The sequence below is a fragment of the Heterodontus francisci genome, chromosome 32, assembly GCF_036365525.1.
Source record: "Heterodontus francisci isolate sHetFra1 chromosome 32, sHetFra1.hap1, whole genome shotgun sequence".
Classification (NCBI taxonomy): domain Eukaryota; kingdom Metazoa; phylum Chordata; class Chondrichthyes; order Heterodontiformes; family Heterodontidae; genus Heterodontus; species Heterodontus francisci.
Window position 1 is genome coordinate 11,216,717 of NC_090402.1, and position 17,731 is coordinate 11,234,447.

Sequence of the window (17,731 nt, forward strand, 5' to 3'; positions counted from 1 at the left end):
ATGGCTGAAGGATTGATAACCAGAGGGCACAGATTTAAGGTCATTGGCAAGAGAACCAAAGTTGACATGAGGAAAAACTTCATGTAACAGTTGGTTAGGATTTGGAATGCTCTGCCTGATAGGATGGTGGAACCAGTATCAGTAGTAGCTTTCAAAAGGGAATGGGATAAATACTTGAAGGAAAAAAAATTGCAGGGATATGGGAAAGAGCCGGGGAGTGGAACTAACTAGATTGCTCTTTGAAAGAGCTGATGCAGACTCAATGGGCCACATTGCCAACTTCTGTGCTGTACTACTCAATGGTAAGTGCTACAACAGTAGTGTAATTCCGTTTGTTTGCCTTTCTCATTTGAGGGATATCTTCTGATGGACTAGACTTTAAATTGGTAACATTTCAACCCATGTATAAAGTACTATTTTTGGATATTATACTAACTTACTACAGCTGGCCAAATATGATCTGCATACCTCTGCCATGATACCCCAGTCGTACTTAAACTGGTTTCGAAGTTAAATAGCTGCTGAGCACATTACATCATTTATTTGCTAGAAATTGGAAGGTTAAATAGCAGGAAGCAGAATCAATCGTCATATCGTGATAAAACTTATGAATTTTTTTAATACTTAGAATATAAAACACAGCCCTTTGAATTTTTGAGTTTTTGGTGTTTATAGTACCTGATTTCAGACCTCAGGTGGCACTCTGCAAAAGTGTGATGTGCTGTTCCGTTTCTGTACAAATGCCACCGAGTGGTGAGAATTGTGAAACTGCATCTCTTTTTAATTTAGAAATTAATGTACAACACACTGTAGTGTTAAAAATGGGACAATACAGTATTTACTGCTGGATTTGTAATTTTCGCTTTCAGAGTAGAGAGACAGTTGAAAGTTCATTTTATCTGTAATAAAAGTTGTTGTTTCATATTTCAAATAGCCAAATATTTTTTAAAAGGGTGAGAAAGCGAGTAATTGCATGCGTTTTACCTGACCAGCTGAGCATTTACAAGCATCTTCCAATCTGCAAATTTGCCATATCACTATCAGTAATTAAACTCTAAATGACCTGAGGAGGTTGACTTATAGCAATTACATTTTGTAGCTTTTGAAAAAGGGTAGGGTTACTTAAACAAAATCTCACCTCAGCAGCAGAATAATAGATTGCACATTACCTGATGTAACGCTTGTCATTGCAAAACAGCCATGTGAGATCTGCCAGTAGAATATAGAAAAAAAGATATCTGAAACTGAGTGAAAGATAATATTTTGCAACTGTAAGCCAGTGATTTTAAAGTTACGACTGGTATTTTTTTTTTAGTGCATGTAGTCCTGGACCTGTTGCTCACTTTTTGCTTCCGACAGGATGATCAGAAAGCAGAAGATGAACTGGCAAAGAAGCGTGCTGCATTCCTCCTTAAACAGCAGCGCAAAGCAGAGGAAGCTCGTTTACGAAGACAGCAGCTGGATGCTGAGATAGAACAGAAGCGTGATGAAGCAAGGTGAGGCATCAGTTTTGAAATAAAACTAGAGATACATGTGTAGTGTCAGATATGATCCAGTGATTCTGTGCTGTGAACTGGAAGCAAAAGCCATTAAAACCTACAGGCTTCTGAAATCTGTTCCAGTGAAGCCCATTTTTGGCTGTCATTAAATTGCAAGGTAAGACAGCTGTTGAAGAAAATGTGACATAATCTGAAATGGGACATTTGAAACAATTTAACCATAAAAGGATTCAGATGTGTTAAACCTATAAATTATATTACTTCAGTGGAATATTTTCTGTTCCACTAAACGTAGCACTTGCTTACAGTAAAAATTTGATTGCTGGTCTGGCTCTTGTTTGCAAAGTACCTTTGTTCAAACTCCAATCCAGTAACTCGTTGGTCAGCATCAGTTTTATAATTATGCTTCAAAGTAGTTCTACTTCCAAATGTAATTTTCTCTCTGTAGATTTTACAGACGTCTTCCTGTTTTTTGATTTAATATTTCCCCTTCCCATTTCTGTTTAGATTCTTTCTAAATTGTGCAGCATCCTGTGGCCAGGTGCGGTCAGATGACTTGCCTATGTCAGTGCTAATCTGAACAGCCTTCCTGGGGATGCCTCAATATCTGAGTTAGCTTCCCCTCTGCTCCTGAATCTCTGCTTCATTCCCCCAGAGACTTCCAGCCCACTGGTTGGAGGTGGGAATATAGAACATAGCAGCGGGATAAAATCACATGGGTGTTGAAAGGAATTACCTTATTAGATGAAAGCTGAGAGTTTTCAAAGCACGAATGAAATACAAAACTTAGAGCATGGTATTTTCTACTTGTTTGCTGTAGAATTTAAAATTTAGTTGTCTGTGTCTCACGGTTCCTTTTTTGCTTCAAGAGCATGCTAGGAAGAACCTAGGAGCAGATTACGTAGAGCTCCCTGAATATAACAGCATGAATTGGGAGTATTGCTCATGGCCCATTCCTATTTCTGTTACTGGAGTAGAACTTTATGATGCCACATCAGAAAGCTTTTAATTAAAGCAAGTGGTCACTGATGGGTAGAGATAATCTGGCTACATAACACAGAAGTTGTATAACAAATTGAGTACACATCCCTTTTTAAATTCAGCATTGTCTCTTTTTGCTCTTTATTATTTTTAGTTATGCCTGATTCTGTTAGTATTTGTTTTGATTAAAACCTTGCATACAGTGTGTAGTGCAAAATAATTCCAAATTCCTTACACTTTGTGAGATCTATGCCTTCAGTTAGTCTTGCAATAATATTGTTGCTTTCATAGCATAGCACATAGCTGACCTTCCCATGTGGATTTGAATTATTGCTGGATAATAATCTGGATGATATACTTTTAACATGGTCCCTGAACTGATTATTACTGGATTCACTCAGAAAATATTTGTATATTGAAGAGGTTTCATTTTGAACTTCATATATACATTATTCTTTAGTAGTGTCAGCCCCCTCACCCTTTGTTTATTTTTAACTCAAATAAGCAAAATACTTTTACTTGTCACTGTGTATTGTCTTCAAATGAGATAAATGAGAAAGTTCTGTGTAAGATTTTTTTTTTGCCACTCTGACATGTTGAAATTTAACCTATGCATCAGTGTAACTCAACTACATCCTGTCTTGTAAATATATTAAATCACTTAAAAAAAAATCTGGGTTATATATTTATTTTCTCTTTATGCATCAGTACAACTGCAAAAAAAAAAAACAATTTTTCAAAGTGCACTATCAAGTGGCTTTCCGTTCAAGGTCTTCACAAATTTATATTTTACACGTCCTCTCCACAAAGTGCTGCTGTTGAGAACATCTGGTTTTTTTTAAAGGCGCAAAGCTGAAGAGGACCGGATTCGTAAAGAGGAGGAAAAGGCGCGAAGAGAGTTGATCAAACAGGAATATCTAAGGCGTAAGCAGCAGCAAATACTGGAGGAGCAAGGACTTGGTAAACCCAAACCTAAAGTTAAGAAGCAACGTCCAAAATCAGTGCATCGAGAGGAATCCTGTAGTGAACCACCATCTCAATATCCTTCTACCCGTAAGTCAAAAATGAAGGATGAAATTGGGTGTTATGGGTGTAGTCATTTAACGGGGTGCAGTTTTCTGACTGTTTTTGCATCAATGCGAAGCTGGTTTAGTTGCACATGGATATGAAAATAGTAGTGTAACTCAGCTATCTGGTCTTGTTGTAATGCTCAATTGCATTACAGCTGAGTGTTATGAGACTCCTTGCCAGGCAACACTCTCAATGCACTTTGAGTTCACATAGACCCAGTATAACAATCTGTTGCAAGGCTGTGTTTCAGAGGTGTCAGTTGGACTGCTTGTACTAGTTCTAAAACTAAAGTTCAGTGCTTTTAATATTAGGTTGAAGTTATGTGCATCCATTTTTTCTTAACACTTGAATTTTAAAATGATGGCTGAAAATCCCCCACCCCCTTTTTCTTGTAGAAATTGAAATGACACTTCACGTTTGTTAAGTTCCCTACTTTGCCACCAAATAGCATCCTACAACTTGAGAAGATGTTGCTTATTTGTCACCCCCTTCAAAGAATGGATTTTCAACAGGAGGTGTCTAGAAACTGCAAATGAATGCAGGGAGAATACAGAGCATCTCTATGGCTGATCAGAATAAGCTATTTCTTGACTTTCAAAAATGAAAAGTGGAGGTGTTAGTTCTGTGCAAATGACTTCTAGAATGGGGTAGGGGATGAACAGAATCCTTGGATTCGCTCAAATTTCAGTTAATAGGACGGGAGATCCTGTGACTTTATTTTTCTGTAGATGCATCATCTAAAATGGATCAAGTGTTCTACCTCATTTTGAATATACCTTATTTTTTCCACTTGCGTCGTAACTCATCCAGTGAACTAGTTTCTTCAATAGGAGAACAACATAAATTTAGCAGCAAGCGTTCATTTCTTTTTCCTTTTTGAATTTAGTAGATTTTTTGGTGTGCAAAAGGAAATGCTGCCAAATTCATAAACTGATGCATAATTATAGGAAGGCACCTACTGGAAGGAGTGGAAGTTGGACAGTGGGAAAACCCATGCATCTTAAAAGCCATAGTAAATGACTTGAAATGTGTGTGTTCATCCATTCTATTAAGGAATGGTCTTTGAAAGAGTAAGACAGCAACTCTGACTAAAATATTATCTTCCATTCTATTTTCAACTCAATTTTATAAAGAGGAAAAAGTTTAAGCTAGGGTCAGTTTTCCATTTTAATGCACCTATTTTAAAGTTTTACTCCATGGACAGTGAATTATATGGTTTAAAAAATCAGATAGACAAGTACAATATTAAAACTCTTGTTAAAATAAATTAGGATTTGAATGATCTTTTCTAGAAAGTGTACCCTCAGCCTAGTTCGACATTTGCTTCCTATTTGCTATATAAAACTAAAGAAAGCTACTTCACTTAAACTATAGAGATTGGAAGAGGAAATTGTTGACTGAAGCTTCTGTTTTTTGTTTTCTTTCATCTAGCTGATAATCTGAGCAGTGCTCAATCTGGTTCCAGCCTCTCTCTGGCGTCAGCTGCTACTACTGAAGCAGAAAGTGTCAACTCTGGTGGTGGGAGTGGTAGTGGTGGCTATTCACAAAGGTAAGCGTAACCCAGTTGTCCCTGAAATGGACATGGATTGAAACCATTTACCTCCCAAAGAATACATTATGTATTTTATTGTTGTATAGAATCTATAGCCCAGAAACAGGCCATTTGGGACAACTGGTCTGTGCCAGTGTTCCTACTTCAGTGTTCCATCTCTCACTCTAACTCTTCCTGCCCTGTCCCTGTATCCCTCTATTCCCTTCACTATGCATGTGTCAAGCTACACCTTAACTGTGCCAGTGCTATCTACTTCAAGTACCCCATGCAGCAGCAACTGCCACATTCTAACTGTTCTCTGTTGTAAGGAAATAGTTCCCAAAATCATTATTTGATCTTTTAGTGGCTATCTTATATTAATGCTCCCATGTTCTGGACTCACCAATGAGTGGCAGCAGTTTCTCCACATTCCTCCTATCAAACCCATTCTTAATTTTGAAGACCTCTTTCAGGTCACCTCTTGGTCTTTTCCAGAGGAAATAGACTCAGCCTGCTCAATTTCTCCTGATGGTTGCATCTTTTCAATTCTGGTTACATATTTGTAAATCTTTGCTACACTTTCTCCAGTGCTTCCAAATCCTTTGTGCAGTTCTGATCTCCATATTGCAAAATGTTCTTTGGGTGAAAAATATAAAACATTTAAATATTCATAATTTTATTTTCAGATGGTAACCAGTGTTTAACTTGGTTGACAGCTAGATAAAATGTGAACGTTTACTTGGATTGAAGGGGGATAATCATATTAACAGCTAGTCTAGCAGCATTTCTAGGAAATACAGATCAAACATTGTGTTGGTTTCAATGCTTCAGATGAAATATTACCAAATTATCAGATCTATTATATTATAAGCAAAGTTTAAAATTCAATCATGCCTGATAGATTAAGAGTCAAGATGAAATATAAGCTAAAATATTTTGTGGTAAGCAGGAAAAGGCTCCTTGACATTTTACTAGTTCTATATTTTAATTCAGTAGAATACAATATTTGGATATTGCATGCTTTTTTCCCCCAGCAAATCAATCCAACACCTCATTGGTTGGCTTGGGAGCATCAGCTGCTAGTGTATATCATTCAACTTATTGCTTTGTTCAATATACAGGACAGACTCCATGGAGACATTCTCTGTGTTGAGCAGAAATCAGAGTAGGAACACAGAACGAGACTGGGAGAATACGTCCACAGCCTCATCAATTGCTTCAGTAGCTGAGTACACAGGTAGAGTCACAAACAGTAGGATGTTATTGCTTGATGTTTATCTGTCCATTAAGGATTGAAACTTTGGGTTTATAACCAACGTTGTGACTGTGTTGCAGGTCCAAAGCTATTCAAGGAACCGAGCTCAAAATCAAACAAACCAATAATTCATAATGCTATCTCACACTGCTGTCTTGCAGGAAAAGTGAACGAGACACAGAAAAACACAATACTTGAGGTTAGTAACAGAAAACCAATGTATCTGTGAAAAGATCTCTGCTCAAGTGATTGTCTGGTAAACTGTTCTTAAATGAATAGCAGCGAGACACTGCAAACCATATTTTTCACTCATTGAATTAATTGCATAGTTTTTTAAAAACTTTCTTTCCACTCCAAGTTATACAGTCATCACCTTTATAAACTGCATCTTTTGTAGTTCTAAAATATATCAAATACAGCCGATGAAAATGAATGAAAATCTGAAAGTTCTGATTTTGAAAAATATTTCATTCTAATAAAGAGCCATAAATTGTACAATAGAAAATGATCACAACATTCTCAATGAGGAAGTAATTTATTTTACTTAATTCGCTGTAATATACTTGGGTGCATTTGAATTTAACTTGAGGAATAAAATTTAGACCAGTCTTTGAAATAAGTTCATTTTTGTGTTGAAGTGTATGGGAGTGATAGAAGATGGCCATTTGTTCCTTTTGTCTCTCTGCTGGCTCTCTGCTGGCTCTTTGCCAAACAATTAATTCCAATGCCCTGTCCAACCTGAGAAAATGGTCTTTCTGAATTTACCCAATCAAAATCCTCAAACCTCATCTTAGCCTTTTTTGCTCCATTAGAAGGACTCTTGAGTATCTCAAGTCTCTTCATAATTTCCTGGCAGCATCCAGGTTAAGCCTGTGCTGTATAATCTGTGAGTTTAATGTATTTTCTGTAATGCAACATTCAAATGTTCAAATAGTTTAGCCATTGCCATGTACAAATTTCTCATTATCTCCCTGTCCTTGTGCTCTAAACCCCTGTTTTTAAAACCCAAATGCCATTGGCCCTTTTTAAGGGATTATGTACTTGCATCTCTGTTTCTCCAAACCCTTCAGCACCATTCCACTCAATGTATACTTGCACTCATCTTTTAACCCAAGCCCATCACCTCCTTATTGGCATTCAGTTGTGTGGAACAAAAAAGGACAATACTGGACAACAAGAATAGTGATATTTTTAAAATACTTTTATGTTGATTGCTTTTTGGTTATTAGGTTGACCTTTGAATCTCCATTGCATAATGCCAGGGAGCATGCGATCCTAACTGCACTGTCATGGGGTGGTGTTGAATGAAAGATTTTGCTTCTCAACAGCAAGGAAAAATCTGAGACTTCCTCACATAGCTGTTCGCAGTTGGGTCTTGGATAGAAGCCTATGATCAAGTCTTCATCTTGGCTGAAAAATGGTGCAGGTAATTTTCAACTGATGGCTGCCCATTTCTCAACTGAAAAAGGGCTGACAGTTGAAAATTAGGAAGTGGGGGATTGCTCCTCCTAGCTGCACAAAAGTACTGCTGCTTGTTGCTGCAGTGCTTAACCCCACTCTGAGATCATCTTGCCATGCCCCCACCAACATACCGTCATAATTTTATATTGTAATGCGTGGACGATTTATTTGTGTGTGGGCCCTATAAATTTTTTTGCACGGCCGTGCAGTAACTTAAAGGGGCCAACTTGTGCGTGGCCTGTGTGGGAACTTTTCAGGTTGCCGCGTGACTGCACAGTTCAGAGGCAACATTAGCTCAATCCCCCTTTTTTCCAGAGCGGACATGCGAGCTGGCCAATTTCCTCTCCTCTCACAACTGGGACGCCTGCAACTTGCCAGCGCCATGCAAATTGAGGCCTGAACTCTCATGTTTCTGGCCTGCTGACACAGCTTATGGTAGTGGGGGAGACTGCTCTGCTGACTTTGCACTCATTTCAGGCAGAAGTGGAACTTAACTCCCCCCCCCCACCCCCCCCCCCCCGCCCCCGGGCCTGATCTGAGGAAAGGGAAGGGAGTGAAAGTACTGTTAATAAAATGTTAAATTTATCATTTAAATCTTTTGAGAAAATCCATTTTGATTTATCTTCCTAGGAACTTGAGAAATGCGAGGCTAACCATTACATCATCTTGTTCCGAGATGCGGGCTGCCAGTTCCGAGCACTTTATGCTTATTCCCCAGACTCTGAGGAGATCCAGAAGTTAACTGGGACAGGGCCAAAAAACATTAATAAGAAGATGATCGACAAGCTTTACAAGTACAGCTCGGACAGAAAGCTGTTTAGCCTAATACCGACTAAAACCATGTCAGTCAGTGTGGACGCTATCACAATCCACAATCACCTGTGGCAAGCCAAGCGGTCTGCAGTGCCAAAGAAGCAGTCAACAGGAAAATGAAAGGAATTTTTTGCTGGTTCATTTTTAACTTCAGAGACGCCCACCCCCTGCAAAGTAGATTGTGTTGAAATCAACAACTTTTTTATTTGATTTGGTGGCTGTTCAGTTTTGGGAGAGTACAAATCTCTTCAGATTCTGTTGCAGATGAGAGAATGGAAACCTCTTTTTGTATGTGAAATGTAATGTGTTCTACAAAGGACAGAGTGAATAGTTGGGCCATTTTTCTGAAGGATTGTCGGTCTCTGGGTGCCAACATCTGGCAGTACGTGACAGAATTCTGGATTAGTTTTCTGCGCTGGTTACTCTGGCTTGTAACTGTCTTTTCTTTGCATGTGGCAAGTTTTCTAGCCAGTGGATTCTTAAAAAGTATTTGTGAACCGTAGTTGTGAAAAGCCTCTTCTGCTTTTTCTTTCTTTTCCTTCAGTTCTTCCGTGGAATGTTGTCACCATGAAGAATGAGTAATGCCGCAGTTAAATTTAGCTTGAGGTATACTTAGAACGATGTTTTTATTTTTAACACTCCTCTTACTACTGATCTGAAATTGAAACAATACAGAAGGCCATTTTCCTCTACTGGTTCAGATAGTTCTGGTCTGACTTTTGTTTAACTGGGACCGATCGATCTAATAACTGCCAAGAAACCAACGACTGCTGACTTCCTGCAATTTCAGATGCTGCTTAATTTTCTCCTTGTACTGTGGCCGTGAACAGTGATGGATTGTGATCTGTGCATTTTAAGACAGCACCGTGATCAATTTATCAATAGCCAAAGTACTCTTGGCACAACAATCATGCAAAAGCATATGAGCAAAACCATACAGGATGGCGAGATGATAGCAGATACTGAGAATTGCCTCTTTGAAAGTCTGATTTATTAAACACTTGAATTTGGCACATTTTATAAGTGCATAGTTTTAGGCAAAACCTGTGTTCTGCAGTAATAATTGGGTGTTTTGTCCAGTAAGGAAGATTGTTGTAGAGTAGAGTATTACCACACAGAGCACTGTATTGCTGTATGGAGGCACACTGAGAGGTCGCAATCAAATGCTTTTTGTTGCATCATGCATTCTGAAAATCTTCCATCCTCTCTCTCATTTCCCAATACTGTATGATCGGCATGCTCTTGTAAGAGTATACATCCTGATGAACAATTTATTTTCTTTTGGAGTGGCAGTATTGAATATATTTCATAACCGCTTATTCTTTCAAGTGTCATCCTTGGATAATTTCTGCAAAATGAATGCTCTCTGAGCAGACATTCATGAAACACAGCTTTTTTTTTTCCTGTTCTGAAGTTTTTAACATAACCTGTCGAGAGCTATGTGTGTTCTGTTTAAAATAAAAAAAACTTTATTAAGTGGTACGGTGGTAGAATAATTTGATCGCTCTTGTCTGTGTGGTCATGGTGATGATCCTTAAAGCTGCGTCCTTTGCCCCATTACTTAGCAGCCTTGCGCCATCATTCAATGGTGATAAACAAAACTAAGACAAATGTAAAGCTGCTTACAAGACACTACTTTTGAATTTCTGTCTTGTGCATGTTCATAGGTTCAGAGCACTACCAACATGTAAAAGTTTCCTAAACGGGAATGGTTTCTTTTTTTAAAAAGACTTTATGGTTAATCATAGTATTTAATTGCTGCTGTCTGTAGACAACTCCATTTTTTTTTTTTAAATGAACAAAATGAACACTCCAAGCTTGATCTGTACACAGAAAATACAGCAGTGAGTTTGCAGTTGTAACCAGTTGCTGCAGTCAGGGTTATGTGCAGGTTTACCTAAAATGGGACAGCCCCATCTTGGGAGTAGGTTAGATTTCTCTAACAAAACAAACTTGTGGTTTTATTGAAATGGTTCTTATGAGGATTTTTCATTTCCACTGTTTTTTTTTATTGGTTTATAGGAAAAAGAAATACTATTGAATGGTTTCTCTTTTGCTGTCTATCTTTCATCGCCCCTTTAAAAAGAACTTTGTGGTTATGCACAAGCAAGTTATGTTTGCTCATGCACAGTTGCTGCTAGCGAAATGGGTTGTGTACATTTAAAAATGTTCAGCTAAAAATGATGGGAGCGCCATGGAGAAACTAGCTATATATATATATATATATATATATATATATATATATATATATATATATATATAAAACTATCTGCACGAATTTTCATGGGCTTGCCAGAAACCTTAATTACAGAAATGTGAATGGAATAGTGTCAAAGAACCTTTTTTCCTTTTTAGAGCAATGTTTACTATCCATTGCTCTTTTACAACTGACATTGTCATGCATCTGTTCAACCTGGTTAGTAAGGAAATCAGCAAACATTTGATTTTGCTGATTACTTTTGATGTGTGCGTGATACAGAAGACTGAGTGTTTTGGTAATTAAGTATGGTGTAGCAACACTTGAAATGTTTAATCCTGTTTAGGTGGGGTCTTGAAGCGGAAATGATTAAAAACATGAGAACTTTTAAAACTTTTCATCCGAGTAGTTTTCTATACGGAGACCATTGTCTTGAATGTAGGCCAACACTAAGCTATTTGCATGTTTGGTACCTGTATTAAAAGATTCATGTCTATGCAACACTTGTGAGAGACTCAAGTATTTATGCACATTTTAAATTCTCACTACTTATGTTTTAAAAGATTTGACCTATCTGATGTATTTATTTATGTACCTTATATTCCTGTCAATTAACAATGGCAGAGTTGCAAATAAAAGTGTGGAGGTTTGCTCTAAAAATGCCTGGAATTTCTCATTACAGTGAGAATTTCCAGTTTTTTGACAGGTTTATTACATTTGATGAAAATGGGTGAATAGTGCTGGTGAGCAACTAATAGCTCTGTTACAAAGCTCACTAAATATAGTGTCCTGAATTCTTTCAGATGATGTACAGACACTTTAATAGATATTTTTATTGTTATGGGTATGAAACATTTTTTTCACCTGATATGCATGGACCCACATGAGTTCCTTCCAGTTATGTGGTGATTTTTGTTTTAGCAAGTGAAAATGATCCATGGAAGGCAATATGTCTGTAAAAGTGATTTTTAAAAAAAAATTAAGTATGGAGGATATTGAGGGATGTGCTTTATTCATTGTGCATTGTTTGTAAGACCGGCTTTGAAATATTTAGAAATCAGCGACTACAGGGTATTGGGTGGTATATTGGTTAAATGCATTCCAACTACTAGGACCCAATTTAAATTAGCTCAGGTTGAGGGACTCCAAGTCTGTTGGCTAGAAAGCTCCCAAATTGAATGAGTTGTGTTCATAACTTTAATAACCTGTACTGTGTGCAACTTGCTATTGAGTATAATGCTCTGGAATAAAATACAGTCCAAAAATGTTACTGCTATGCCAATTTTACTTTAGATGGCATTATCCTAAAAGCAAAGTGTCCTTTGATAACACTCTTTATGTGAACTGTTTTCTCCTCTCTTCAGAAAGCTTTGCCATTTTGAAAAGCCCATTAGCAGAGATGAAGGTAGAAAATGTAGACAGCTACAGCCCCACAATCATAATTCAAATGGCTTGTGCAGACAGCGAGATTTCTAATTTTGCGCCATTCAATATTGCAAGTTTTCCTTTTTGGCGTGGAACTTTTACTGCTGCCATTATCAAATATTTATCAAGTAAGTTTAGTTAATTTGCAGTTGAAATGTTGCATGTTACAATAGTGAAGTTTTTTGTGACCAGTTAAAATGCTTATGCATGTGGTTAGTGTACAGAAGATAATTCAGATGCTAAAATTGTAATGTATGGAAGTGTTCGCAGAGTCAGACCGTTTGGTGATGCCATGTAATGCTTGCCAAAACAGTAGCGCTCCATTGGGGATGTAGGTGAGCCAGTGATCAGTAAGCTGTTAAGTGTGTTATTTAGTCAGATCAATCATTGTGAAAGAATCTTAAACCCACTTACCCTCTGCTGTTTTCTATATAACAATTTTAATAGTTATAATAGATTCCGCCCTGCCCACCCCAAAATGCTGGAAATCTGAAATAAGAACGGAAGATACTAGAAGTACACAACTGCACACGAAAAAAGAGAATATTTAGCATTTTGGTTGTGGACCCTTGGACATCTCCTGTATAAAAGTCTGATGAAAGGGTCTATGCTCAAAGCATTTTTGTGAAACATTAAGTACGTTTAAAATTTGTTAAACATTGAATATATTTGCAATATATGCTATTAAATTGCCTATGTTGTTGCCCATGGTCAGTTGACAGAGCTAAGTTGCTTCCACGTATGCAAGCTGGTGAGCAGGGAGAGATTTTGCTCCACAGTGGCACCTAATGGTTGGAATCTACATCTACGTTATTACAGGCAACTTCATATGCAGGGTTTAAATTCTAACTGTTTACATAATCTGTTTCAAAGTTAAATGATATAGTAGTGCAACCAAAAACCATGAAAAGTGAGTGTGTGAACTTACTTATGTTTGTACATATATATTGTAAATTGATATTCCTTTGTGTCATTCAGTTAAATCCCAGTGTCTGGCAACCAAAGGTAGACTGTTGTATCACAAAAGCCTGCTGCATGCTTCTATCCAGCAGAGCATTTCCACCAGCAAAATACATTGGATCACTCAAAATGGTAAGAAAACATTAAATTTGTACATGTTGCTGACAATACACACTGAAATGTGTTCCAAACTATCTTGGGATTAAGACAGCATTGATGAATTGCTGCCACTTCCATCTTGTTGTATCATCATGACTCCTTTGACGCAGGAGTCTGTATTGCAGATTTTCTGATCCATACTAATGGTATGTATGGTTGGCATCCTTCCATCTATGAAAAATGATGGACACGCAGCAAACAATCCATTTAAGTGGGGTGTCTTCTCTTGGTGCATCTTTGCTGATGGCTGTGAAGGTCACTCCTTAAGAGGCAGGTCCTGCCAGAAATGCTCCCTGTGAAGCTACCAAGTGATGCTGTGAATCGTTGCTTTTGACGTTGACGCCTGTTGCCAAGCTGCTGTAGCAATTGGGCATCATGGTAGTGCACACCAGTCCACAGGATGTGTCCCCATTTACCTATTTCGCCAGGTAGTGACTCCCAAGTGCAATAGTCAACATTTAGGGCCTTCATGTCATGCTTGCAAGCATCATTTGTGCACCCCACTGGTTGTCTGGTCCCGTCTACCTCACCATACAGAAGGTTCTTGGGTATACGACTATCTTCCATCTTGAAGACATGTCTGATCCACCGAAGCCTCCTTTGTTTGATTAGTGCCAACACACTTGGGAGCTCTGCCTTTGAGAGGCACCTACTAATGGTAACCCATTTATTTTAAATAAAATAATGCAGATCAGAAAATCCAAGCTTATTTTGCTTTGTGTTTATTGGGTAACTGTTACCCATTTTATCATGCATGCAGATGATAACTGCCCACCCATTCAAATGTTTGGAACCCTTTGGTTCCCTTGTAAGTTTCATACATTTCAGCCCAAATGATTTTTAAAAATTGTGTTAAATGACACCAATACCCAGGAAGCTGTTTCTGTCCTTATCCCTTTTTTCCCTCAGTGATTGAAATATTTTAAAATTTCTTTAGCAAGCTGCATGGAACATTTAAAATTACCAAGTTTTATTTCAGAAGTCTTATAGCAGTTTTTAATAGCTGGTCCAATACAGATACAAGGGAGTGAGAAAGCTGGTTTATTGTGGCCTATTTTCAGGTATTTTGTTTTTAAAACAACTCGATGAAACATATCCGTGTTAAGTTCTTTGCAAATTAAAAATGTAACTTGGTGAATCATGAATAATTAGACTACTACAAAGGTCATTTAAACAAATTGTACAGAAAGTACGAAGAGAATTCCTAGTTAGCCAATGTTGTAAACATGGAATGCAAAAACAATGGAAACTAAAAGTTTTTACATTGACATGTATACATGCGTAGATTTTTCTTACCCACATTATTCTTGTCAAAATGATGCCCCCTAGAGCTGAGAGTATGGACAGCATTGCGGAGCTTTAATGTAGGGTGCTTTTGGGGAGAATTATTTGGTTTAATTGTCCTTGATCTTTTGAAAGGCAGGTGTTTTCAAAGTGAGCACTTTTTAAGTGGACCATACTCAACAACAAGCTGTCACAGTCCAATGTAATTACGCACTTAATGCAGTTTACATTGTTGCGCGCTACAGATATAGGAAAACCAGGTTGCACTGATGCATTTGGTGAAATAATCATACATAAGATGTTGACAATGGAGTCTAGAGCTAACAAATGCAAGTTTGTCTTCCACTGCTTTTTAATTTTTGTTCTATGTATTTTTAAATCAGAGTTGTGACATGGATTGAGAGTTTGCAATAAGTTACAGTATTTTGTAAATAAGTGTATAGATAGATGGTCTGTTGGAACTGTAAATACCTAAAGACTTCGCAAAGTTGTTTTCTAAAGGTTTGAGTGTTACTATACAATCACTAAGCAATGGCATAATTTTTTTTTGTAACGTTAGCATGCTTCTCGTCATCACTTAAATGTTTTGTCCACTTGTATGTTTGGCATATAAAACATATTTATTTTGAAAAGCACTGAAAGGTTAATAAAGAGCGGTGAACTGTACAGAACAGGTCATTTGTATTATTTTGATCCCCGTCACTTTGATTTTGTTCATATTTTGTTGCAACATTTTTCCACATCTGCTTGAAAGAACACTGACCCAGTGATTGGAGTTAAGTTTGGTTTACAACATATAAATATCATTGCAACCTTCTTAAAAAATCTACATTCATTCATCACTAAATGGGGGTTGTTGTATTCATTATTACTGTGCAAAAAGGTACAGTGGAATCTGGGGCAAAGACATGTTTTGCAACTGTATCCACACATTTGTGCATGATTTCACTCAGCACTGCAGGGGGACACATTTTACACCACAATCGTCACCGATTCAGGATTTGGCAGTGATAATGCTGGGCAATTACTTATTTGGTTCTGGAAATTCTGAAGCCGTATAAAGGAGGTGAGTGTGGCTTCCTCAAGTCCGAGATGAAGAGGAGGGGGATGCAAAAAGAAGAAGGAATATGGTAGGACGTTTTCTTATGCACATAGTGTTAGAAGTCTTAGGGTCTCTCTATTGTGCTTTTGGAACTAAGTGCTGCATATATGAATCTTTCCTGTAGGCATTTGTAAGTTTTTAAACCCCCATCCCCACTCCCAACTGATCGATTGTAGTTTGTATGCTGTGTGTGATGTATGCTTGCTGCCTTCTTTTATAATTGTACCCTCTGGGTAATGTGCATTTGGGCCCCTCCAACCAATTTTGTTTTTTTTTTCAGGTTTAGCTGAAGGTAGTTCTTACAGCATTAGTGCAGCAGAATCCACTTTATGGTGAATTGATGGAATAAAAATCCAACATGCTGTGGAAAATCCTGGAATGAATTAACCAATCAGACAAAATGGCCTCGATACTGGCAGGCAGGGTGCAAAGGAGACTGAAAATGGCTGAAGATCCGGGCGAGGCTGGGGACACGGATGTTTATTCCTTTTCCCGCCCGGCCATCGGTCAGGTCAACAGTCTGGCCTGCAGCCAGGAGGGAGCACCAGTGGAAAGAAGCCATATCCAGGGACCTTGTGGTGGATCATCCCTAAATCAGTAGTTGGGTAGATCAGTCATCGTGGCTTTGGGTGGGGCGGGGGGGTGGTATGGTGATGGGGGAGTGGAGAGGTCAGGAAGCGGGTTAAGGTCAGTGAGCGTAGCAGAGGTGGGTGAAGAGCTCTTGGGCATTACGGCAACAAGGCAGGTCAGACATGGGGGATAATTGGTGATCATGGCGGGGGAGAGAAGGAGGCCCCAACCAGCAGCGGAGGAAGCCGTACATTTCCTTGAGGATCATGGAGAGAACTCCTGTTCCTAGCTCACAAGGAATGTTGGAAAGGGCACTTGCCTTACGGAGTTCGTGGCTCCCACTTCCCTTTCATTGTATTGAGCTTTAAACTTCTGATTCTGGTTAATGTAACTAAGTGTGAATTTACTGCAATCTCCATTTCTTCAAATCAAGTCAGTTGAACAGAAGTCAGTTGGGTCCTAATACAATAAAAATCAATTGTTTGCGGGTCACCGCTGACCAGCAACTGCACTGGACTAACCGGATCAACATGGCTTCAACAGTGGAACAGAGGCTGGGTACTTGAGAATGACTGGTGCACTTGCTAATGATACAAAATGGGTGGCGCAGTGGTTAGCACCGCAGCCTCACAGCTCCAGCGACCCTGGTTCAGTTCTGGGTACTGCCTGTGCGGAGTTTGCAAGTTCTCCCTGTGACCACGTGGGTTTCCGCCGGGTGCTCCAGTTTCCTCCCACAGCCAAAGACTTGCAGGTTGATAGGTAAATTGGCCATTGTAAATTGCCCCTAGTATAGGTAGGTGGTAGAAGAATGGTGGGGATGTGGTAGGGAATATGGGATTAATGTCTTTCTTTTGGGCCTCCTTATCTCGAGAGACAATGGATACGCGCCTGGAGGTGGTCAGTGGTTTGTGAAGCAGCGCCTGGAGTGGCTATAAAGGCCAATTCTGGAGTGACAGGCTCTTCCACAGGTGCTGCAGAGAAATTTGTTTGTTGGGGCTGTTGCACAGTTGGCTCTCCCCTTGCGCCTCTGTCTTTTTTCCTGCCAACTACTAAGTCTCTTCGACTCGCCACAATTTAGCCCTGTCTTTATGGCTGCCCGCCAGCTCTGGCGAATGCTGGCAACTGACTCCCACGACTTGTGATCAATGTCACACGATTTCATGTCGCGTTTGCAGACGTCTTTATAACGGAGACATGGACGGCCGGTGGGTCTGATACCAGTGGCGAGCTCGCTGTACAATGTGTCTTTGGGGATCCTGCCATCTTCCATGCGGCTCACATGGCCAAGCCATCTCAAGCGCCGCTGACTCAGTAGTGTGTATAAGCTGGGGATGTTGGCCGCTTCAAGGACTTCTGTGTTGGAGATATAGTCCTGCCACCTGATGCCAAGTATTCTCCGAAGGCAGCGAAGATGGAATGAATT

The 17,731-nt window shown here is 38.9% G+C and overlaps 1 protein-coding gene across 5 annotated transcripts in view; it reads left to right on the forward strand.

Annotated features, from left to right (window-relative positions):
• Positions 1–12,721, forward strand: part of camsap1b (calmodulin regulated spectrin-associated protein 1b) — a 96,665-nt gene extending 83,944 nt beyond the window's left edge. For all 5 annotated transcript variants that reach the window (XM_068012224.1, XM_068012225.1, XM_068012226.1 and 2 more), the window contains 6 exons: positions 1,360–1,496; positions 3,325–3,533; positions 4,983–5,100; positions 6,204–6,319; positions 6,418–6,536; positions 8,429–12,721. In XM_068012224.1, the coding sequence (XP_067868325.1) occupies positions 1,360–1,496; positions 3,325–3,533; positions 4,983–5,100; positions 6,204–6,319; positions 6,418–6,536; positions 8,429–8,731 (1,002 nt within the window). In that variant the 3' untranslated portion in view covers positions 8,732–12,721. The remainder of the gene's footprint in view (positions 1–1,359; positions 1,497–3,324; positions 3,534–4,982; positions 5,101–6,203; positions 6,320–6,417; positions 6,537–8,428) is intronic.
• Positions 12,722–17,731: the final 5,010 nt, after the last annotated feature.